The sequence below is a fragment of the Zonotrichia leucophrys genome, chromosome 26 (assembly GCF_028769735.1).
Source record: "Zonotrichia leucophrys gambelii isolate GWCS_2022_RI chromosome 26, RI_Zleu_2.0, whole genome shotgun sequence".
Lineage (NCBI taxonomy): Eukaryota > Metazoa > Chordata > Aves > Passeriformes > Passerellidae > Zonotrichia > Zonotrichia leucophrys.
This window is the reverse complement of record NC_088195.1, coordinates 6126048-6149470: the sequence shown is the minus strand read 5'-3', so window position 1 is coordinate 6149470 and position 23423 is coordinate 6126048. Positions and strand designations below refer to the sequence as shown.

General features: G+C 51.6%; 1 protein-coding gene across 2 annotated transcripts in view; it reads right to left on the bottom strand.

Moving 5' to 3' along the window:
* Nucleotides 1-728: 728 nt before the first annotated feature.
* LGR6 (leucine rich repeat containing G protein-coupled receptor 6) overlaps nucleotides 729-23423 on the bottom strand; it is a 169496-nt gene continuing 146801 nt past the window's right edge. For both annotated transcript variants that reach the window (XM_064732855.1, XM_064732856.1), the window contains 7 exons: nucleotides 21460-21525; nucleotides 19019-19090; nucleotides 16243-16314; nucleotides 15083-15208; nucleotides 10858-11018; nucleotides 4715-4795; nucleotides 729-3225 (listed from right to left, as the gene is read on the bottom strand). In XM_064732855.1, the coding sequence (XP_064588925.1) occupies nucleotides 1988-3225; nucleotides 4715-4795; nucleotides 10858-11018; nucleotides 15083-15208; nucleotides 16243-16314; nucleotides 19019-19090; nucleotides 21460-21525 (1816 nt within the window). In that variant the 3' untranslated portion in view covers nucleotides 729-1987. The remainder of the gene's footprint in view (nucleotides 3226-4714; nucleotides 4796-10857; nucleotides 11019-15082; nucleotides 15209-16242; nucleotides 16315-19018; nucleotides 19091-21459; nucleotides 21526-23423) is intronic.

Sequence of the window (23423 nt, the reverse complement as noted above, 5' to 3'; positions counted from 1 at the left end):
AATTGTTCATGGGAAGGGCAGTGCTTTCACCTGTACCAGCCCTGTCATTATCTCAGGGTTTTCCTGGCTCTGTTTTTAATGAGCCAAACATAAAACCAGATTTGGAGCATGTGTAGGATATCAGAGGTCTGGATCAGGATTCAAGTCTCACAACAGGCCATGTTTTTCACAGTTCCCACCTGAAGACTGTAGCAGAGCTTTGGATTTTGTCACTAAATTTGGGGGTCCCACCCTCTTCTCTAATCCTTGGATCTTGTTCCTCTGATTTCTTGGTATCTCTCAAGTTTTTAATCTTGAGATAAGACCACAGGCCTCAAGTGCAGTGGAGGGAAGCAGAGCCAGGTTCTGTCTGGTGAGTCTGGCTTTGCATAGACCCTGTTACATGATGTTCTTGCACTTTGATGCCACAGATCTGTCCTGGTCACAAACTCAAACCCCTGAGCAGCAGATCCCAGGGTACAGGGTCTCACATGGGACCTGGAGAGGTACCTGGTGCCACAGTGCTGCTGCATGAAGGTGATTTGGCTCTTCCCTCCTGAGAGCAGGGCTGGGGAGGGTGATGCCAACTCACATGGACACAACACAATTGTCCAGCTCTCACTCTGGCAGTGCAGACAGCACCCAAGGCACAGCAGCTGCCAAGGGAGCCACCAAGGTGCTCCTCACGTGAAAGAGGACAGAAACCAGCCACTGGTCAGCAACAGGGCTCATTTATTATCTCATGAAAATGAGTGACAAACAGCTGCAGTAACGTCAGCAGAACCAAAGCTTTGCCCAGGCCTGAGCTCTGAGCACAGGGCTCCCTGCTGCACTGGGTGGCACTGGGAGGGTTTGTGATGGAGTCAGAGGATTTGGGAGATCCCTGAGGTGCAGGGAGTGGATTTGAGGCTGTTCCCAGTGGCCTGTGTCCTCCTGATGCCACCATCCCACAATGCTGATTTCTCTTTCCTCCTTCTACACCAGCTGCCTGCCCTTAAAACAGGAGAAGACACATGCAGTGCCCCAAATGGCTCCACTGTGTGTGGGACATGTACCCAGAACCAAGAGCCTCTTTCAGGAGGGAGGTTTGGGGGCGATGAGGCAGCAGCCAGACCCATTTTCACCATGTCTGACCAGGAGCAGGTGGCTGCAGACAGGAGTGCCCCAGGTGTGCTGTGCTGTTTGAGGGGCCTGCTGTGCCCTTGGGTGCCTTGGCTTGGTGCTGCTGGGTGACCTCAGGCAGAGCACATGGGATTCTCTGGGAACTGCTTGGGTTTGGCTGCTGTGGGTTTCAGAGACCCCTTGTGAGACTCTGTGGGTCAGATTGAAAGGCTGAGCATCCCCAGCTCCTGGGCTTGGCTGGAAGTGAGGGTTGTGTCCAACCCATGAGGCTCCCAGCGAATGAATGGGGATTCCCAAAGTAGAGGCATCCAAAACTCAGGTGTACACATGGATATGCTGCTTTTGGTGGCGTGAGACAGGCACCAGCCCATTTCCAGGGTGTGTGGGACCTGCAGAGAGCCCTAGAGGACAAGGTCTGGGGTTCCTGTGGGTGGCCATGTCATTGCAGGTGGCCATTTCCAGGGGTTGCTACAGAGCCATGGTTTTGGCCAAGAGGTCTCTGCCTTGGGAACACAAGCTTGGCTTTGCTGCAGGCTCCTCCTGGCTGGTGATGCTGCAGGGTGGGCAGGAGGAGCTTTCCCTGACCCACTTCCTGAGCCAGGGGGGCTCTCTCCCAGGCAGTTCCTAGCAGAAGTGAGACTCACACAGGGATTGTCTCCTCCCATGGCCAGCCCTGAGTGTCTGGAGCTCAGTCAGAGCCCTTCTAGGCCAGGGGCAGCTGGCAGAGCAGTGCCTGTTGCCCAGGCAGGTGTGATGGGGATGAGGGAAGACAGATTGTACTGGTGCTTTTCAGGGAGCCGTTTGTGTCACCTTGCTGGCCCCTGGGCACTGGTGTTGGCCCTCGGTGTGGGCTGTGGGGCCGTTCCCACGGCTGCTCCCAGCAGGGTTATAAGTGAGATGTGTAGGGCGGCGTGGCTGGGGAAGGGAAGAAGGTTATCCGGAGGCTGCTGCCAGACAGATCCCGGCTCTCTGGAGTTATCAGCACCTCACTGTCATTGAGGCAGGGGCAGTGCTCAGAGCAGCCCCTCTCCTTGCCCCTGGTGCCCACCCTTTGCTGGCAGGGGATGAGCGCCATGGAGGGGAAGCTGTAGCTGTCAAGAATGGGCCGCACTCCCAGGGAATCAGGTGTCTCACACATGTGGTCGATGTCAGAGAAGTTCACCAGAGCCTGGGTGGAGTCATAGGAGCTTTTCTCCATGTCATCAGCCCTGCAGGACTGGGGGAAGCTGCTCTTGTCCTGCCCTTTCTGCCTCAGCAGGCGGAAGTCATCTCTGAAGTGGGGGTTGAAGAGCAGGTAGAGCAAGGGGTTCAGGCAGGCGGGCAGGGGCAGGACCACAAGGAAGATGGATTTGATGACCTCTGGGGTGATAAGGAAGAGATTGAGGGTAGAGGAGAAGGTGAGGAAGGCCACTGGGCAGTAGAGGAGGCAGTTGGTGAAGATCAGCCAGGCCACATGCTTGACCATGGCGCAGTCCCAGACAGCGCTGAACTCCCCCTTGAGCAGGCTGCAGTAGAGGCGGATGTAGGTGCCCGTGATGGTCAGGAAGCAGAGCGTGTTTGTCATCACCAAGGCCACGGTGAAGCCCAGGCTGCTGGGTTTCCCCTCTGGGATGGGGTATGGGAGGCACAGAGGGGATGCTCCATATTCCCCAATGGAGAAGAGAGGCAGGATGGCGGCCACAGAGGACAACAAGAGGCAGCAACAGGCGGCGGCCTTGACCTTGCCCAGGGACGGGGACTTCCCATATCCCCGCACACAGGAGGCCGAGAGGCTGCACTGCACAGCAGCCAGGGTCAGCAGGAAGATGGCAGCCTGGGAGGCCAGCACGGACAGGAACCCTGTCACCCTGCAGCCCGCGCCTGTCTCCCATCGGGCGCCGTAGCGGGCGAAGCGGCCGTAGGTGAGGCTGTCCACGAGGGCCAGCATGCTGCACGAGATGCCCGTCAGCAGGTTGGCCCCGGCTATGGAGCCCACCAGGAACTTCACCGGGGACAGGTAGCTGGGGGAAGCAAAGACAGCCAGGATGACCAGCCCGTTGCAGAGCACCGAGACCAGGACGATGAGCCAGACTCCCAGGCGGATGATCCAGCTCTCAAACAGGTGATCACAGGGCTTGAAGGGACCTGCAAGACAAACCCCAGAGTTACACCCAGCAGGAACTGCTTCTCTCCAAGTCCCAGCTCTCTCCTGGCCCACCAGCCACATGAGTGCCTTGGAAAATGTGACATTGTCCCCCCTCTTCTGCAGCTGCCCCTTGGGTCTCCCCTGTGCTCCTGCCCTCACACTGGAGTGCCTCTGGCACCCTCTCAGATCTTGTCTAGGGTGGGAAGAAGGTGCAGGGTAGGGTCAAAATAAAATATAAGAAGCAACAAACTGATCAGTGCTCCTAAAATGTAAAAAAAGTCATGACTGCAGACTCCTCTGGTGTGAGCCTGTGATTTGGGCTCCTCTGCCATTCCCTGCTCCTCCTCACGTTCCCCCTGGGAGGTGGTGGTGTGGAGATCTGCCAGGATGCTGCATCCTGCTCTGGCACTGCCAGCCTCTCTCTGTGCACTCAAGACCTCGGCTAAGAGGTGTCTGCATCTCTTCATTCATTCTGCATGAATGGGGATGGGGATGTGAGGTGAAGTGTCTGGGCATGAGGGAGAGAGGGAGGGAGCTGGAGTGGCAAGGAAGGGACAGAGGGGTCTGAGCAGGCAGAACATGGAAGGATGTCAGGAGAAAAAAAGAAGTGGATGGGTGGGGGAGTGAGTAAAGGAAGGTTGTGGAGGGGCAAAAAGAGGACCGGTCTGGAAGCTGTTTGCCAAAGAAAAAAGAAGAAAGTGGGGAAAGAGAGAGTGGGCAATGCTATAAAATTGCCTCTGGGAGGGATTGGGATGTTTCAGTGAGTGGTTCAGTAAAAACAAAACCAGGGCAGTAGAAGTTTTAGGTGTTAGAGAGCAAAAACATTAGAGGAAATGGAGAAAGCTTTTTCATTTCTAAGGAGGTGAAGCTCAGAGTGCCAGGCAGCAGGACATGCCCCCATCTGAAATCTTATTCCTTTTGCAACAAACTCAGTGGAACAACTGATAAGAGTCTGTCCCTCCCAGTGTCCCACAGCAGGCTGGCTGGAACCAGACCTCTGCAGCCTCCAGGTGTGTCTGTGTAGGACCCCACTGAGCTATGAACAGGGACAAAATCAGAAGGAAACTTCCTTGAGCCCCAATCAGCATTGCAGCCCAGTGCCTCCCCTTCCTCAGGACACAGAGCAAAGTGTCCCTGCAGTTTGAGTGCCATGGGTGTGATCAGGACACCAAGGACAAGGCTGCCATGCAATATTCCAGGCTGGATGAGGCAAAGCTGAGTGTCAGGAAATCAGGAGAGCCAGAGCTGAGGGCAGCAGGTCAGTGGATGGAGGAGCTGGTGGTACCTGGAGTTCCTGCTCAGGTTTTCCTGACATGGGCATCCCCTCCTGACAGGGCAGCTGCATCCAGGGGGGAGAAGGAGACTCCTCACCTGTCCCCACTTGGCCTAAGCCCAACCTTTCTGATCTATAAGGTCGTGGGGGATCCTGGGGATTGAGAGAAGCACAAAAATCCCAACTCTGTTCAAAGGGTTTCCCTGGCTGCTCACCTGGGCTTGGTGTGCACTGAATTGTGGGGTGCAGCTTGGATTCCTCAAGCTCCAGCTGAAGATCATCTGCATCCAGGTCATCTGGGGAGGAAAGAACAAGAAATGGTGCTCAGATAAGAACCAGCAGAACCATCAGAGCTCACTGGGCCAGGAGCTTTTCCTGCTGCCTGTCCTGCACACAGACCTTCCCAGCCAGTTCAAAGCAGCTGCTGGTGTGCAGTTTGTCCCCTGCTGTAGAGGGAGAAGATCTTGTAAATGTTGGTGGGTTGCGGTGTAGCCAACCCCTCTGTTTTTAGGTTGCTCCTAACATTTGAAGTATGAGAGCCCCAGATCCCAGAGCTGTGGGACTGTGGTTCCCTCCTCCCAGCACTCTTTATTAAAAATAAAGAAATCCTTCAGCCTGTGTGGTTAAAGAACACAAAGCCTTCAAATGCAGCTTCTCCATGGGAGCTTTCTGGGCAGGCCTTGTCCAATATTTGTTCATCAACAGGGATTTTGGGGCTTTGTTCAGAGGGAACCATCAGCCTCTTCTTGCAGCACAAATTTTTTGTCAGCAGCAACCACCAGCAAGCAGTTCCTCAGCAAAGAGACAAGGGAACACAACATTTATTGTGTTATTTTATGCCCTGTAAAACCTTGGGATCGTGGTGTCCTGTTTTTGATTGTGGATTCCCAGGATTTGCTGAGGGATTTGCAGACTCTGCAGCCACGGGGTTTGTGCAGCCAGGCTGCAGAGCCCAGCCCTGCACCAGCATCTCTGCACCCCGAGCCAGGCTGGGCTTGCTGAGGGCCAGGCAGAGCCCTTGGCTGAGAAGGAGCTGCTGGAAGGGGATGGGGCTGAGCCCTCAGCTGAGTGTTCAGTGCAGGCTGTCACCAGGGTGAATGGCATCCTCTCAGCCTAATCCACAATGTTCTTTTCTGCTTTGTTCCTTGCTCCTGATCCCAAAGTCCTGCTGGCTGGACACGGTGAGGACAGCTCTGTCCTGCTGCCCCATTCCCAGCCGTGGCACCAGCACAGCCTTCAGCTCCCAGTGGAGAGCTTGGGAGGGTTTTCTGCCAGCAGGAGGAAAGGGAAAGGATGTGGTTTTGTTCTTGTTACAGCCTGGTAGCCAGAGAGTTGGATCTGTGGCTGTGGGATGAGCTCTCTCTTGGATGAATGGATGGTGCTGGAGCCCAGGTGTGCACCTGGCAGCTTATACACTGGCCAGGAAGGCAAATCCCCACAGATAAGGCTGACCTGAGAGGGATTGATGTGTCTAATCTGTTTAGAAGTGGTGCCTCTCAAGAGCTGTGCTCCCTGCCTGTGTTTGAAAATGTGACTGGGATTATTTGATTAAAGGATGATGACAAATAACGTGCTATCTTTAGTGCCTCCTGACAAGCTTCATGGCTTTCTCGGCTTCAGGGAGCTTTGGAAAAAAAGGTCATTTTTAAAATCTGTCTGTGTAAGAATTGAAATATTACTGCTGCTTTGGAGCCTGGCAAGGAAACCCTCGCAGTGGGATGGAAAAATATTTCATCCTTGTATTTTATAGTCTTATAAATCTCCAGTGTCTTTTCCAGCCACAGTGCGGAGGCTGTGATGTGCAGTCACGATACCCAAATAAAACAGACACAGCCTTGCCTTGCTGTGCTCTGCTGAGACCCAGCCCTTGGGAAAGTGTAACCTGTGCCATCCATTTTCTCCTCAAAGCCTGGTTTTAAGCCCAGGTTCAACATTTTCCTGAAGTGAAGGATGATCTCTTGTTTTGCCTGGACTATGAGCCTGCTGGGAATTACAGAGCAATCCTTAGTCAGCACAGTGGGATTCAAAGTGAAAAATGTACCTCTGTCTGCTAGAAACCAGTGCCTCTCCAGCCTGGGAGCTGTGAGAAAGGAAAATGGCTGTTGTGTCCCAGCAAGGCAGGCTGCATTGATTTTGAAGAAGCTTTTACTTGAATTTTGCTGAGGTGCCTCCACTTTCTGAGGTCTTATGAGAAAAGCCCTCTGTGCCAGTAGTGCCCTTTCCATGAGAAAGGAGCTGCCTGTACCAAAGTCAAGTGAGAGGAAGAGGAGCAGAACTGCTGGGGAAGGGATAGAACAGAAAACACTGGGCTGAATGCTTTTCCCTTTAGTACTGCCTGCTCATTCCCTGCTCAGTGCTGTCTGTGTCAGCCAGGGCAGCCCCATGGCTGGCAGGGTCCTGCCCTCTCCTCGGTGTGAGGGTGGCTGCAAGAGGCCTGGGCAGATCCTGTTTGGGGTCTGGAGAAGCTTTTTGAATGGTAGAAGTAGAGGTGTATCTCTGAGGACCCTGCAGGGTTTGCAGGTTGTTGGGGAAGATGAAACAGGAAAGCCTTATAAATATGATTGCCTGGCAAAAGATTTTGGGAACACAGAAATATCACACAATGTGCTCCCTTCTCACTTCCAACAGCTTTGTTCCATCATTCCAAACACGTTGTAAGTGAATTCATCCCCTCCTGTCCTCAAACCAGAGGTCCCCAAGAGAGGTGCTGGGGTGGTGATGGAAGTGCCCCAGGGCACTTTCCCTGCCCTCCTCTGCAGCACCACTGGGAGCTGCTGGGGGCTGCTGGGGCTGTCCTGGGGGCAGATCCCTGAGCCATCCTTGGGTTCCTGGTCAGCCACAGGGGCAGACTTGGGGCAGGGGATGTCTGCTAAACACTACCAGCTGTAATCCAGAGGCTGAGACAATTGGGATTGCCCAGCCTAGAGAAGAGAAGGCCCCAGGATTTAGGGACCCTCCCAGCATCTAAAGGGGTGCCAAGAGAGCTGGAGAGCAGCTGTGGCTGCCCCTGGATCCCTGGAAGTGTCCAAGGCCAGGCTGGACAGGGCTTGGAGCCACCTGGGACAGTGGAAGGTATCCCTGCCATGGCAGAGGGACAATGAGAAGAGCTTCAAGGTTCTTCCCAAACCCAAACCATTGTAGAATTCAGTGGTATCCCAAACACTGAAAGTGCTGAAAGTGAGACTTTAACTATCCATTTTGGCAAGGTGACAGAATGGTGAGATGCGCACTGACCACTTGAGTCTGGGCCCCAGGTGGGTGCTACTCAGATGAGAATGGACACACTCAGGTGTTGAGGGAGGGTTCCCAGCACTCAGGGCCTTGGGGGGATGGGGAAGAGCTGATCCCACCCTGGGGTCTGTGGCACCACCTGTGCTCTGGATCTGGGGTCAGGGGCTCCCTCAGGGCTGGGCTTGGCTGGGATGGGGATGGGATGGAGCAGGAGAGGCTGCAGAATGGGATGGGGATGGGGATGGGAGCAGGAGAGGCTGCAGGACGGGATGGGGATGGGGATGGGAGCAGGAGAGGCTGCAGGACGGGATGGGGATGGGATGGGAGCAGGAGAGGCTGCAGGACGGGATGGGGATGGGATGGGAGCAGGAGAGGCTGCAGGAGCCACAGCCAGGCAGGGCAGGGCAGGGCACTGGAGCCTTTTCCTGTCCCTGCATGGCTGCCTGGGATGAGCTGCCTTTCACTGCCCAGCCTGAGGCTGGAACATCTTCCCTCATTTGGGAAGCAATGCTCAAGGCTGAGAGGACAGAGCTCTCTGGAAATGTTCCCTGTCCCTCTCCAAGCTCTCCCACAGCATCCTGAGTGCCCTGACAAGCCTGGCTGGACCTGCTGTCACACAGCCCTGAGGTATTTTCTCTCCAGCTGACCACTTTCTCTCTTGCATGAAAGGAATGTTTGGGAGCTTTTCTCCTCTTTAATGAGGAAGTGTTACAAGGTTCATATAACCCAGCTAAATACCATCTATGTAATCAGAAAGGAAGCACAGGGAACAGAAATAAAGCCATGATTAATTAAGTAAAACAGCAATATCACAAATGCCATGTCATCAAGAGCAGACCCTGCTGCTGGAGGTCTGCAGAGTCATCTGCAAAAGCTGCACATCACAAGGAATGGTGCTCCTGTGCATTTCACATTTGCACCTCTGTGCTTTGATATTCCAAAACAGATCCAATGCTTTAACATCTGAAAATGGGAGCCTTTACGAGCAGCAAATATCCTCATTTGGCACATCTCAGAATCAGTCAGGAATCAGTCAGCATTCCCCTCGTGGTGCTGGGACTGGCCTGGAGGCCTGGGAGCCTGGGTAAGTTCTGGTCTGCTGACAGGGCCAGGTGAGAGCATCCTTTGGCACATCAAAGACTGAGCAAAAGCAGCTCTGTGGCCCCTTGTCACAAACAAGATCTTCCCACAAATGCCATAATTTGCTAGGCAAACCCCACAACTATCTGCTCTAGGACTGCCACAGTATGGGCTGCATTAATGATGGAAAAAGTGACCTGGCTCAGCTGAAATCCTGCAGCAATGACTGAAACATGACTCCTCTGTGCTGTCTGGCCAGTGTTACCACCAAGTCTACCATGCTTCCTGGAGCCACAAATGCCAGCAGGAATCACATTGGCTGCCCTCTGGCTGGGCTCTGTGCATGTCTAAAGGTCATCCTCAGGAAGGATCAGTGCAGGAGCAGGAGCACAGGGCTTGGGGGTCCCTTGCTGGCTCTGTCATAAAGTGTCTTGGTCATCCTGCCCAGAACACAGTGAGAGGAACAGCAGATTTGTCTTTACAAATGAGCTGTGGGTCTGCTGGTAGATAAAAGAAGCAATGGGAAGGATTCCACTGATTGATGAATGGAAAAAGATATTTGCTTTTACAAATAAACTTTAGGTTTGCTGATAAATGAAATTAGACATTGAAAGATGAAATAAACAATGAGGAAGGAAAGCCCCTAAATTCCGTAAGAATTGAAAATTAAAAGGGAGGGTTGTACATTAGAGGGAAATCTTTGGTATCAGGTGTTTTGGGAAGTCTGAACCTCTCAAGTACCTCAGAAATGGGGAATGAGAGAAGGGAAATGTGGCCAGGAAATTGGGATAAAAAGGAGGCTGCATCCTCCAAAAATCTGAGAGATCCCAGGGGAATGCCCCATGGCCTCTCACTTTATTCAAATAAAGTCAAAGGACTCCTCTGTCTCCTTTTGGACATAAACCTCTGGTGTTTGTGGGTTAATTTTCCTGACAGCAGTGTCCAGCAGCTCTGGGTCTGAAGGTCCATCCAGATGCAGTCCTGCCTGCTCAGGCTGTGCAGGACACAGGGCTGGGGCTGGGGCTGGATGCCCAGAGCTCCTGGGGCAGGTGGGTCAGGGCTCTGCAGGGCACAGCCCTCTCTCCCTCTCCAGCTACCACGTGGATTTGCCTGCAGGATGTCTCAAGCCTCGGAAGTGCACTGTATTTACACAAATATATAAATAGAATTAGCATCCAGGCTGTGCTCTGAAATGTTTGCACTCTCCAGCAGTTACAGAGGAAGCAATGGGGTTCATGTTTTCCTTTATGCTATTCTGAGATTCTCTTGCAGAGGGGTCACACCAGCCTGCTGCTGGAGCTGCTGCTGTGCTGTGGGGCTGGGAGTGCAGTGGGGCCTTGGACTCTGCTGGCTCCTGGAACTGGCCTCAGGCAGTCTGAGCAGAGCTGCACTGTGGAGCACAGAATAAATGGACTCCTGGACAGAAAGTGCTGCTCAGCCATGGAGCTTTCCTTCCCTGCCTTGGCCAGTCGCTGTGCTGTGTTCCCCAAGCATGTCCTCTTGTCACACCTAACCCTGGCCTTGGCTGTAACACCTGAGAGAGAGATGACAGCTCTCGCTGCCTCCAGTCAGAGGGATGTTCTAGGTCTTTGAGCTCATTCTCTTACTCACATTAATCCCAGGATCCTTCCTCTAGAGATGTAAGAACAAAGACATGTCCTGCCAAAGGCTCCACATTGCCCAGAAGCCAAATGACCAAGATGACCAAGCTCAGTTGTCTCAGGTAGCCTCAGCCACCTCCCAGTGCCTTGAGCAGCCTCCCTCCATGGCCAGCAAGGCTGAATTGACAAACATGCCCAAGGTGTGGGGGCTGCAGGTCCTTTGGCTCCATTGTGAAGGTTTGAATGTGCCAGACCTACTCTTTGTCTCACTCAGGGTCACCACAGGAGCCTGCTCAAAGCAATGGGCCCCCTGTGCTGCAGAAGGCTCAGCCTGCCCTCCCTGAGGCAGTGTCACCTCTGAGAGTGGCACCAGCCCTGCAGAGGCAGGATGGCACCCCAGCTCTCAGCCATGCCCAGGCTGATCCCCATGCAGGCTGTCTACTCACAGTGGTTGTCAGCGTGACCTGGGAACAACTCCAAGGTCCTCTTGTGGGGATCCTCCTCCTCAGGGGCCACGTCTTCTGCCTCCCACTGGCTGGACACCCTGAAGAAGCTGCTGCAGCTCCCGTAGGCACAGCACTGGTAGGCATAGGGCACCTCCAGGACTCTGCACAGAGGAAAGCAGAACTTCAAGGTGTGTCCCTGTTGAGAGGTTTTTGCAGATTGAGGAGTTCTTGCCAGACAATGGCCATATGCAGCCGATGCACAATCCAGCCTGCTTGTGCTAATGGACAATGGACACGTTCACAAACAATGAATAATGGACGTAATCAGAAATGGGGTCGGTATATCCTTGAAAGAGATACAGAAAGAAGAGTCATCAGGACTCAGCAAGTTTGTCAGGAGCTTGGGAAAGTAAGAAAAACGTGAGCCATGGGTGGGCCAGACGACCACAGCAAGATGCTTGAAAAATTATCTGATCCAATCAGCATTCTAATTTAGACGCGTGAACAGCTAGGATTAACCAATCATATTAGCTAGAGACACGTGGACAGGAGAGATTTATTATAAATGTCTTTCAGGGGTAATAAATTTGGCTTCACTGGATTATATTGGTTATGGTGTAATGACCCTGAACCTCCACACCCTGCATGTCCCCTCCATGGCCTGACTCTCCATTGCTTTTCACTTTTTGCTTAGTTCCTTCAGTTGTTCAAAGATGAAACTCATCTATGCAGAGTCACAAAGTATTCTGGGCTGGAAGGGACCCACAAGGGTCATCATGTGCAGCTCTGAAGTGAATGGCCCCTACACATCCACAATGTTGGTGCTATTAGCACCGTGCTCTAACCAGATGAGTCAAAAAAACATGGAACACTTCACGAATTTCTGTGCAGGAGTGTCATGCTGATGTTCTCTGTATCATTCCAGTTTTGGTACCTGTGCTGCTGACATGACAAAAGCTGGTCTGTGTGCTGATGGTTACAGTGGAGAGGGACTTTGCTTTGGTGAAGGACAGGGTGTGGACCCAGGGCAGCCCATGGTGTCTCTGCATCACTTTTGGTGCTTAAGACACTGTCAGTCAATAGAATGTTGTCAAACACCAGGTTTGGAAACTGCTCTAAAGTTCCTAGATAGTTCCTTGTCCTGGTTCCAGCCAGAACAGGGTTAATTTTTGCAGGAGGTGTGAGGGAGCATGGCCAGGACCCAGAGGTTATTCTGTACCATTTCACTCATTGCTGGGGGCTAGGGGGAAAGGAGAAAATGTGGTGGAGGAGCCATCTGGCATTTGTTTGTTTTTGGGGGCTTTCCATGTAAATAACTTTCTTTTCTTATACTTTTTGTTATTAATATTGTTGCTGTTAGTGTTTGTGTCTTATCTCATTGCTGTTTCCAGTAAATTATTCTTATCTCACCCCATGATCTTGGCCTTTTGTGCCTCCAGTTGGGGAGGAGCGAGCGGTGCACGGTTTTAGCAGGAACACTAAATTGGAGAATACCATTCCTAAACCACCACATTCCTAAAAACCCTTCTGCTGTTCTCCTCAGAATAAACTAGCCCCTCTCTCCAACATGCAATGGAGAGAAATGATCTTCAATTTTTACCCCAAGGCCATGTTTTCCCAGGCATCCTTTCCCTCCCTCAAGAGGAGAAGATGCCCGAGAGCAAAGCTCCCCTTGCTTGCTGTTGAGGGCACCTTCAAACTCCAGTTCCAGGAGTCCCAGCTTAGCCAGGGAATTCTCAGGTCTCCCAAATGAAGAAAGTTATTTAAATATGTCTGATTTCTGCTTGAGAGTTGAATTGATAGTTGCTAATTATAGCATGTATTAGAAGGTTAATTCAGCAGCACTAAGCATCATCTGGATGCAATACCAGGCTGTCTGTCAGCAGCTGCATTTTTGGCTTTGCTGGAAGTCAGGGAGACTGCTGATGAAGGCAAAGGAACCCCAGGTTTTCAGACAATTAAGGTCCTCTGACAAGATCAGTAAATATGGTAAAACTCTATATTCTAAAAATATGCTTTTGTTTTATGTTCCCAAACATTTCTGGCCGAGCCCCGGGAGGGTCTGGAAATTCTGTATACAACTCGTTTCCTGTTATAAGCTCCAAATTAGATCCTATTATTGAAAGGTGGTAGGGAGGTGCAGCTCCTCCCAGCAAGGCTCAGAACTGCTCCCAGATGACTCCTGCAGACATGCCCCAAGAGTAAGGCTGCTTAATGGCAGCACCCCAAATTTAGGGAATGTTAATGGCTCCATTGCCTGGCATGGTTCACTGAAGCACTGCTGCAGGCTCAGTTTCTCTGCTACAAACACAAACCAGCTCAAGAGATGTGAATGGAACTAATTTAGAGGAGAAACACCCTGGAAGTGCTGAACTTGACACACCCTGCACAAGGGACTGACTCTTGGAGCAGGTCCAGAGGAGACCACGGAGCTTCTCCAGGGCTGGAGCCCCTCTGGAGCCAGGCTGGGAGAGCTGGGGTGCTCACCTGGACAAGAGAAGGCTCCAGGAAGAGCTCAGAGCCCCTGGCAGGGCCTAAAGGAGCTCAGCACTTGTGAGGGTGCAGCTTCAGCCCTGTGCCCAGTTCTGGACCCCTCAGTTCAAGGAAGACATGGAGGGGCCACAGTCAGGAAAGGGAAATGGAGCTGGGGAAGAGTCTGGAGAGTAAATCATATGGAGAGTGGTTGAGGGGGCTCAGCCTGGAGAAAAGGAAGCTCTCCCCCATCAGCAGCAACCTTATCACTCCTTACAAGTGATGATTTGTAACAAGGTGGGATTGGTCTCTTCTCTGGGCACTGCAGGGAGAGAGAAAATGGCCTCAAACTACATCAGGTGAGACTCATGTTGGAATCAGGAGGAATTCCTTCAAGGAAGGGCTTGTTAGACATTGGAAGGGGCTGCCCAGGGAGGTGGTGGAGTCCCCATCCTGGGAGGTGTTCAGGGAACAACTGGAGGTGGCACTGAGTGCTCTGGGCTGGTGATGAGGTGGGGATAGGTCACGGGCTGGACTCGATGATCTCAGAGGTCTTTTCCGACATTAATGATTTTCTGGTTCTGTGAAGAAAGCTGGAGAGGAACTTTGGACAAGGGTCTGGAGGGACAGGACAAGGAATCCTCATTTCCTACAGGAAAGGACAGGGTTTGGTGGGATATTGGGAAAAAAATTCTTCCCTGTGAGGGTGGTGAGGCCAGTGAGGCCCTGGCACAGGGTGCCCAGAGCAGCTGTGGCTGCCCTGGATCCCTGGAAGTGCCCTAGGCCAGGCTGGACAGAGCTTGGAGCAACCTGTGATGGTGGAAGGTGTCCCTGTCCATGGCAGGGGGTGGGACTGGGTGAGCTTTAATGCTTCTGTCCAACTCACACCATTCTATAGCTGTATGATCTTGGGTGTGGAAAACCCTTCAAAAGCTCCTGGAACCCCCTGCCATTTGGGAACCCATCATAAAGCATTTCCTAGCTATGAGTTTAAAAAGTCAGAAGGAGAGAGCCCTGCACTGCTGAGGCAGCTGAAGGGAGAGCTCCACACTCCTCCTCAGGCCTGAGCTTTAACCCTGTGCTGGTGCAGTGACCGTGACCCCAGCCCTGTGTGGGAACTGAAGAAGCTCCAGCTTTGGGAACCCATCCTGGATGAGTGGGAGAATCAGCTCATGCATTCTTGGCTTGAAGGGAACTCCCTGGGACACCCAAGCAAGAGATGACTTCATCTGGGAGGAATTTGTGCTCCCTGGACCATGGGTGTCTCAGCCCAAAGGCAGGTGCCACACTGGGACCCAGGAGCCAAGGAGGGTCTGAAAGTCTGAGCCTGCAGCACAGCCCTCTGCTCTGAGCATTCTGCAGCCTCTTCTTCATCAGCCTGACTCCTCCAGGCTCCTCATTAATCCATAACAGACAAGACACGGCCACACAAGCAGAGTTTATGGAAGAAAACCTGGATGTCATTAGGTAGGACTGCTTCTGGGAATGTTTTCCATTGAGAGGAGCCCTGAGCTGGGCCTGCTCCACGGTTTCCACTTGTGTGTGTGTGTTTGGGGTGGGGGTGGTGGCCTGGGAGCACATCACTGCTCTCCCATGGAACATATTAAACATGAGATGCGCTAGCAGCAGATGGATCCTCCTCAACCCATGGGCCTGGAAGTGTGGGGACAGCAGCAGATGGGCCAGGAGAGCAGGAGGCTGAGTGCTGTGAGCAAACACAGCCCAGAAAGGAAAGAGCCAACACCCCAAGTACCTCATTTTGGGGAAGCTCTCCTTGCTGAAGGGCTCAGAGAGAGCTGGGTTGCCCTGGAGCTTCAGGTGGGTCAGTCCAGCCAAACCATCCAGGGGCAGCGTGACCAGCTGGTTGTCAGTCAGGTCCCTGTGAGGGGAGAGCAGAGAGGGAGAGCATGGTCAAGGCTCTGCTGCCAGGGGTCTCTCAGCCAAGCAGAGGGCACTGCCTTGTTTCTCCCTTGATGTGATGCTGAAATGGGGCTGGTGCTGCTCTGGGGCCAGGAGCTCTGGAGATAAACACTGCAGGGCTGGGGTTGGTGGCCATGCTGGCATCTCCCTCCCTGTGCACAGCTGTGCCCCACACATCTCATTCCACTGTGGGGCAGGGATGACTGCAGGTCCCAGCCCATCAAACACCCAAGGGTTTTAGAGAGGGGGCTTGTCGCAGACATCTTTTTGTGAAAATCCTTTCTTAGGATTTTTTCTGCTGAAGCTGAGAAGTTTCAGCAAGAAAATGTAAACTGGTTATCTGCTTCTGTAGAATGCAACAAGTCCATCTGTGATTGGCCCATCTTAGATGTTTATAATTGATGGCCAATCAAAGGCTGAGCTATCTCGGACAGAGTCTGAGAGAGCTGCCTTTTGTATTCATTCTTTTCTATTCTATTCTTCGCTTAGCCTTCTGAGAGGAAACCTTTCCTTCTATTCTTTTTAGCATAGTTATAATGTAATATATATATAATAAAATAATAAATCGAGCCTTCTGAACATGTAGTCAACATTCTTGTCTCTTCCCTCATCCAAGAACCCCTGTGAACACTGTCACAGGGGCTGAGAACTGGGGCCCTCCAGAGCCAGCACAGATGGTCTGCAGTGACTTGCAGAAACAGCCCATCATGCTGATCTTCCTTAAAGGCATCTATGGAAGCATCAGGAAATGGAGGTTTAGTGTTCAGGATGAGAGCATCTTGAAGATGGCCCCTCCTGCACTTCATCATCCCTTTGTTAATAGTATTAATAGGAAACCTTGTGTTTGTTGTGTCCACATCAGCGCTGAGACATGAACCTCAACACATCAGTCTTCCAACATCTCAATCCCAGGTGTTCTGGTAGCCCAGGGAGTCAGTCTGAGGTGCTCAGATACCTCCCATCCCTGGTGACAGAAATATCCCTGCAACTTACAGCTTGGTGAGGGAGTGCAGGGTCACAAAGGCTTCTGGGTGAATAAACTGGATGGAATTCCAGCTCAGGTCTCTGCAAGGCAAGGACACAGCAGTAAGAAGAGAGCAGAGCAGGGCAGCGAAGCTGCTGACACTGGCCCTGGTGGGAGCACATGTGGGATCTGTAGCCCCTTGGTCAGCAGCAATTTCTGTCCCATTGCAGCTCCCCACAGACAAGTCTGGGGCTGTATCTGGGTGGTTTCCAACACAGGGCACAAGAGTTTGCCTTGCAGGAGCTCCTCTGCTGAGATCAGTGGGAAAGGATCCATGAAAAATGTTCTTTTCTGGCTTAATTTCTGTCAATTTGGGAATTTTTTGCCAATATGCCAAACAGGTCATGCCTCAGTGCCAGAGCATCCCCAGTGCAGTCACAGTGCTGAGTGGGGCACAGGCAGACAGGGCCAGTATGGAAACCCAGAGCACACTGGGAATATTTCTGTGTCTGCTCTGGGGTGCTCTGATCCCCAGGGCAGCACTGACTTTGACCCTCATTCATGGAGAAAGTTTCCTAAACTTCAAGATAAACTGGAATCCACAAAAGTGTGAAATAGATTATAGAGAGTAGTGTAGGTGTATCATTTAGGTGGGAAATTGAGGTTTTGGGATTTTTAGTATGTTGTGGATGGAAGCAAGATGGCAGGCACAGGGTGTTGTCCTGGGTTTCTTCTTCATGCTTCTTCATCCTTCTTCTCCATGGGTTTGGGTGGCATTTTGTAATTGGGCAGAAAAGTCTGCACTGCAGGCTCTTTGAGATCAGTTATTGGGTTAAAAGAGGAAATAATCCAGGTGCCAGCTCTTAATTGGATAGTTTAGCTTTAAAAGACCTTGGAACAAGAGATTGTTGGCCATTTTTGTGGTGCTTTTCCACCATGCTGAGCCTGGTGTGGACAGCATGCAAAACTTTAAAAAAGATAATAATAAATAGGAACCTGAAGACCAAAAAACCCCAGTTCATCTCTCTTTCCTGACACAGAACTGCTCCAGAAGGGTCTCCCCTGACAGGGGATCCCCCAGGGAGGGTCCAGCCTGAGCCCCAAAAGGCAAAGAATCAGCAACAGGGAACCCAACAGGCCAGGGCTCTGGGGAAGGTGAGTTTGGAATGTCTCCTGCCATGCACAGGTGCTTTGGGTTCACTGAGTCCCCTCAGAAAGCTCTGCCCCCATCCAAGTGAGACAGCTCCACTCCCTCTGCAAGCAGGGCAGAGGGAACCAGCAAACTGGGACACATTTCTTGCCCTAAGGCTGGCTACAGGCCAAACTTCATCTCTCCAGCTCCAAGGGAGCCAAGGCACCTGCTCAGGTGTGTGTGACATTGGGTGGGATGGATCCTTTCCCAGGGACCAGAACACACCCAAAGCTGCCAGAGCTTTCTCTGTGTGTGTGACTGGGCTGGGGCAGCCTGCTCAGGTTCCCTGGGTGCCTGCAGTGCCACCTGTCACACCTCAGGTGTAACCATGGTGTCTGTGACACTCAGGGCATCCCAGGAACTGTTAAATGGCACTCACATTGCTGCACCATGGGAGCAGGTTTGGTGGGATTTAGCTCACTTCCTAACAGAACAGCAAATAAAGGCTGTCAGGGCTCTTCCTAGATGGCACAGAGCCAGGGGTGCCCTTCAGGGCCTTGCCTGGCACCTGGGAGGGGACTCTGTGTGTGTGGGGAGTGCTTGGGTGCACCTGTGGAACACAAACTGCTGAGGAGTTTCAAACCAAAGAGGATGGGTGTTCCAGGAGTGCATGGCCCAGGACCTGCCTGTGCAGGACAGGGGTGCTGGAGCTCAGGTGCTCTCAGGTACTGCCCTGGGTCCCTCCTGGCATTCAGGAGCCTGTCTGTGATGTGGGCTCTGCCTTGGCAGTGTGTGGGGTGTGGGCACGAGGGGGCAGGTAAGGAGGGAGGGCTGCAGGCACAGGGGAAGCCAAAGGATGGTTTGTGCCCTCCTCCTTCCTAAGGAGGAATGGAAAAGGGATGTTGGGGAGGATGAAACAGGAAAGCCTTATAAATATGATTGCCTGGCAAAAGATTTTGAGAATATGGAAACTATAAGCGACATTGAAATGAAAGCAAGCTTTGAGATCCCTCAGTTACTGAACAACTGGAAAACAATGGTGTGGCCAGCTGAAGGTGATCCCCTTTGGATGGAACAACACCCTCTGCTTGCAGACGGGCCCAAGGGTCAGAGCAGACCCTACAGCTTGGCAGAAGGGGCCCAAAGAGGAGTTTATAGGGTTTAAAATGTAACCCAGTGTGGTAATGTAATGATTCTTATAGGCTGTATGGAAATGCTATAGGATTTGTAACTTGTACTAGATTGGTTAGTGAGAATTAGAATATTCAGCACAGAAGATTTATGGCATTGTAATGGGAACTTCCCCTCTTACCCCTTTACGCTCTTACCCCTTTTACTTTCTTATGCTTCTACTCTCTTGCCCTTTTACTCTCTCACCCTCTCATCCTCTCTGCCCCTCTCCTCTCTCAGTCCTGCTCCAGCTGTGGCTGGCAGCTCCCAGCAGGGCCCTGCACCCAGGCCCTTTGCAATAAACCCCAAGTTCCAGCCCTGGCTGCAGAGATCTCTCATCTCCATCCATCCCCACCATCCTACCCCCGATGCTCTGACAGAGGGACTCAACAGAAAATCCTCCCAGCAGAGACAGGGGCAGGCTGGGAGCTCCCCCAGCCCCCCTGGGCTCACAGCCCCCTCCCCAGCACGGCCCCAGCTGTCCCCTGGCAGGCAATACTTGCATGGAGCGCAGGGCCAGCAGCTGCACAAAGGTGTCTGCTCTGATCTCCTGGATCTTGTTGTGCTGCAGACCCCTGGAAAACAGAGACTGGTTTGAGAAGAGAGCTGAAGGCAGTGATGGAGCTCTTTGTCCCAGGGCAGCACTGTCACTGTGGAAGTTGCTGTAGGGAGACCTACTCTGATTGCAGGAGTTAAGCAGGATGAGCAGCAGAATGTGTCAAAGCCATTCTCTCCTACAGCAGCTCCAGGGCTCAGACAGCCTCTGTTTTGATGGCAGCATAGCTCAGTTGATGTGCAGTGGCCAAAGGTGCCCTGTTAACCCCAAACCCACACTGGTTTCCCACTTTGCTCCTCCCTAAGCCTCCAAACTGCTTTTTCCAGAGGAAAATCTGAGAGCTTGGAGTGAGTGATCAGCAAGCAGCCCTGTGTGACCCTTCAGGAAGGACCATGGGGTGCTGCCCTTTGCCTTGGGGAGGATGAAGGTTTGAGGGCTGAAGGTATCTCAGTGTTTCATGAAGGAATCTCTTGATGTCTGGTAGAGCCCACTGTCCACATCTGCACGTGAAGTGCCTCAGCCCTGCACATCCCCTTTCCAGCTCCTTCATCCCCTGGGAAGGGGAAAAAGCAGGGTGGGAGTTCACAGACTCTGTGACTGACCTACACACTCCCCACACCCTCAGGAGACATCCTGTATCCTGACCAAAACCTCATTTTGGTCCCTTAATAAGAAAAAAAATTAAATTTAATTTAATTTTAATATTAATACTTAATATTAATATTTAATACTAATTTGATATTAATCTTTGTAGAGATATATAGGTATAATCTGACTTCACTTGACAAAAACTGGATTTAATGTGATTCTATATTAATGTTAAGTCTGAATTTGGCATATTATAAAATTCTGTAAGAAGGAACTCAGGCAGAATATGTGAAACTACAGGTTTGAAATTCTGAGCATTTGTCTTTTTTTGGTGTACTTTCTATATTTTTCAAGTGTTTTCCTGAGGGTACTCTCACAGCTGCCCTAAAAAGCAGCAGGGGCTGTGCACTCTCATTTCCATGTAGTTTCACAGTGTTTTAATGTCCAGTTTGCTGAGGCTGGATGAGCTGCTCTGACTATCCAGGCTGAGGTGCTACAGAGAGCAGGGACAACCTCTCCTGTGGGATTTTTTAATGAGGATACTGCTCAGGTAGCAGAATTCTGTGAAATATCATGGAGTCTATCTTAATTGTTCAATTAAAAAAGTTTTTCTCAAAAAGGCCAAGAACTTGTGCTCTGTTTGAGGTGTAGGGCCCCATTTTGAGCTGAGTGTGAATAACTTTGTCTCAGAGCAGCAGCAGTGCCTCCTGAGGCCTGGAGAGGACCCTGTTCCAGAGCTGAGGAAGGAATCCCCCTTCTCTGAGGAGGGGCTGGCCCTGGGCAGGGAGGACAAAAGCTGCTTTGTGTCCATGGCATAGACCCCTCCTTGGAGCAGAAGACATTTATGGTGGACATAAACCCATTTTTGATTAGCTTATAGCAGGGCTGGAGTTAGAGAAGGGAATTCAGTGCTGTCACATCCCACTTCTGTTTGAAGTGGCTGGAACCTCTGACAGGGCCTGAATTAAGCTCCTGTGCACAGGGGATGTATTTTTATTCTGTATGTGCACAGGGGCAGAGTGGAGTGTGGGAACCCAGGACATCCCTCTGTCTGTCCAGGACAGCCCAAACCCCTGCCAGGGGGCTCAGAAGCCCTGGCATGGAGCCCAAAACACCTGAGGGTTTGATTATGACCCATAGAGCAAATTACCAACCTTAGATGAAGATCTGCCACCCACAACAGTTTAGGTAGAATATTAGTGAAGTTATCACAGGGTGGAAAAGTAGATTTTGGGGTTTTTAGAATGGGGGTTCAGGGGGCAAGATGGAGGGATCTGGGTGTGTCCAGCCTTTCTCCTTCTTCTTCTTGGCCTCCATCTTCTGCTGTGATGTTGGCACTTTTAGATTGGTTTAGAGTAGAAGCTCACTGTCTAACATAGGTGATGGGTATTGGGAAGTAATTGTAAACATTGTACATGTAGTTTTTAGTATAAAGACATAACACTGCCCTGGGGGCAGGCAGAGTGCCTGGAACTGTCCTGCTGGATGGACCTGGGCAGGGCAGGAGAAAATTTTTTATAGATAAGATACAATAAACAACCTTGAGACTGAGAAATAAAGAGCTCTGACTCCTCCTTCAAGCGCTGGGCTGGGAAAAGAGACTTTCCAACACATCTCAGGGCCACTCTGACAAGCTAAAGATCCCAACTGTGGAGCTCTGGTCCAGTTGCACTCCAAACAGTGAGTTACAATGCCCAACTTCCCCAGTGCTTGGGAGTTCTGTGGGTGGGAACCACCCCTCTCCTCAAAGCAGCCCTTTTTCCCCAGAGCACAGCACAACAAGGACATTTCCATACTCACAGCTCCTCCAGCTGCTGGCACCGGTGGAAACTGGGCAGCTCCTCAATTTGGTTGTGTGACAGCTCTCTGCAGGGAAAGCACAGCACAGGAATGTTGGGACGCCAAAAGCCAGAGCCCCTGAGCCCTCCCTTGCAAGGCAGGTACTGTTGGAGGGCGAGGTGACCTCACTTCATCCTGCACAGCTCCACTTTTGGTAACCCAGAGAGTGGGATCTGCACCCTGCAGCTGCTGCTGGCTCTGGTTTGTGCAGGGTGAGGGCTGCCCCATCATTTCTTGTCACAGACATCTTTTATGAAAAATCCTTTCCTTAGGATTTTTCCTCCTGAGACGCTGAGAAGCCTCAAAACCAAAATGTAAACATTGATTATCTGCTGCTGTGGAATGCAACAGGTGGATCTGTGATTAATCTCATGCAGTTGTTTCTAATTAATGGCCAATCACAGTGAGCTGGCTCGGACAGAGAGTCCAAGCCACAAGCCTTTGTTATCATTCCTTCTTTTTCTATTCTTAGCTAGCTTTCTGATGAAATCCCTTCTTCTATTATTTTAGTACAGTTTTAATATAATATATATAATAAAATAATAAATCAAGCTTTCTGAAACATGGAGTCAGATCCTCCTCTCTTCCCTCCTCCTGGGACTGCTGTGAACACTAACACAATTTCTGTGGAGGGTGAAGGTTTGCCCCATGATTTCTGTGCAAGGTGAGGGCTGCCCCATGATTTCCCCACTCGCCCACCCCCAGCCCAGCTCCCCTGTGGGCTGATGGAGCTGCTGGTACAGCTGGGGTGGGCTTGTCCTCCCCAGCCTCAAGTCAGCTGGGAAAGGAAACCCTCCTGTGCCGCTTCTGCCATGCCCAGCCCTGCTTTCCATGGGCACAGCACAGAGATTTATCTGCCAGAGCTTGCACAAGCTTCAGATGTGCCTGGAGGATTTGTCCAGCTCCCTCATGGCACAGCAACCCCACTGCCCATTGCCTGCTCCCCCTTCAGCCTTTCCTGGCTTTGTCCCAAGGCCAGGGAAGGGGTTGTGGCATTGGCAGGGATTTGGTTCAGGACATTACAGACTTTGGCAACCCCTGGTCCTTGTTTTTTCCAGTGCTGTCACTCGAAAGCAGTTTGCAGCAAACTCCTCTTGCCACTGGTTCATGGCTCAGTGTATTGTCAGCATCCAGAGTGGCTTGATAGTCAGAGGAAAACCCACCCTGGAACAGCTTAATGAGAATTTATTGAAGCTGAAACAGGCTGGGGAAGGAGCAATGTTTAAACCCAGCTCTTTCCCCACCAGCAGAGACTGGATTTGTGGTTGTTCAAGGGAAATTTACCCCAGGGTAAAGTTTTGTATGTGGTTTCTCTGCCGACTTTCCAAACTCGGTTTCCATCTTTCTGCCAATAGATTACTCCTCAAATATTTCAATTATTTTTTTTTTGCCAACCCACTCACCACCAGTTTTCCATGGTGGAGAGGAGGAGGGAGGGAAAAGCAAGCAAAAGGTTTGTGCTTGGCTCTGGGGGCTGTCACCCAGGATGGAGAAAGTCCTGAGCATCACTCACTGTGTCAATGCATTGGGCTTGACAGGGCTGGAGCTCAGCTAACAGTGATGGGGAGAACCAACCCCAGGAGTTATTTCTGGCTCCTCCAGAGTGAGGGTAACCAGGTGCAGCCCAGAATCTACAAACAGAGCAGCCTCAGTCACTCCTGCTCTGTTGGGAGCACACCAGGATGAAGGTGCTGATGGCACCAAGGGACTTCAGCTCTGCTCAGGGGAATTTCACCTATTTCTGCTTGAGGAGAAAGACAAATCTTCAGAGCCCAAGGAGCATTTGGACTACTCTGTGCAGAGCCAGGAGCTGGACTCAATGATCCTTGTGGGTCCCTTCCACCTCACGATTGCACAAAATCTGTGCCCTGGGCAGGAGCTCTGGATGGAAGCAGCAGGATGATGCCAGGTGGATGCCCAAGGTT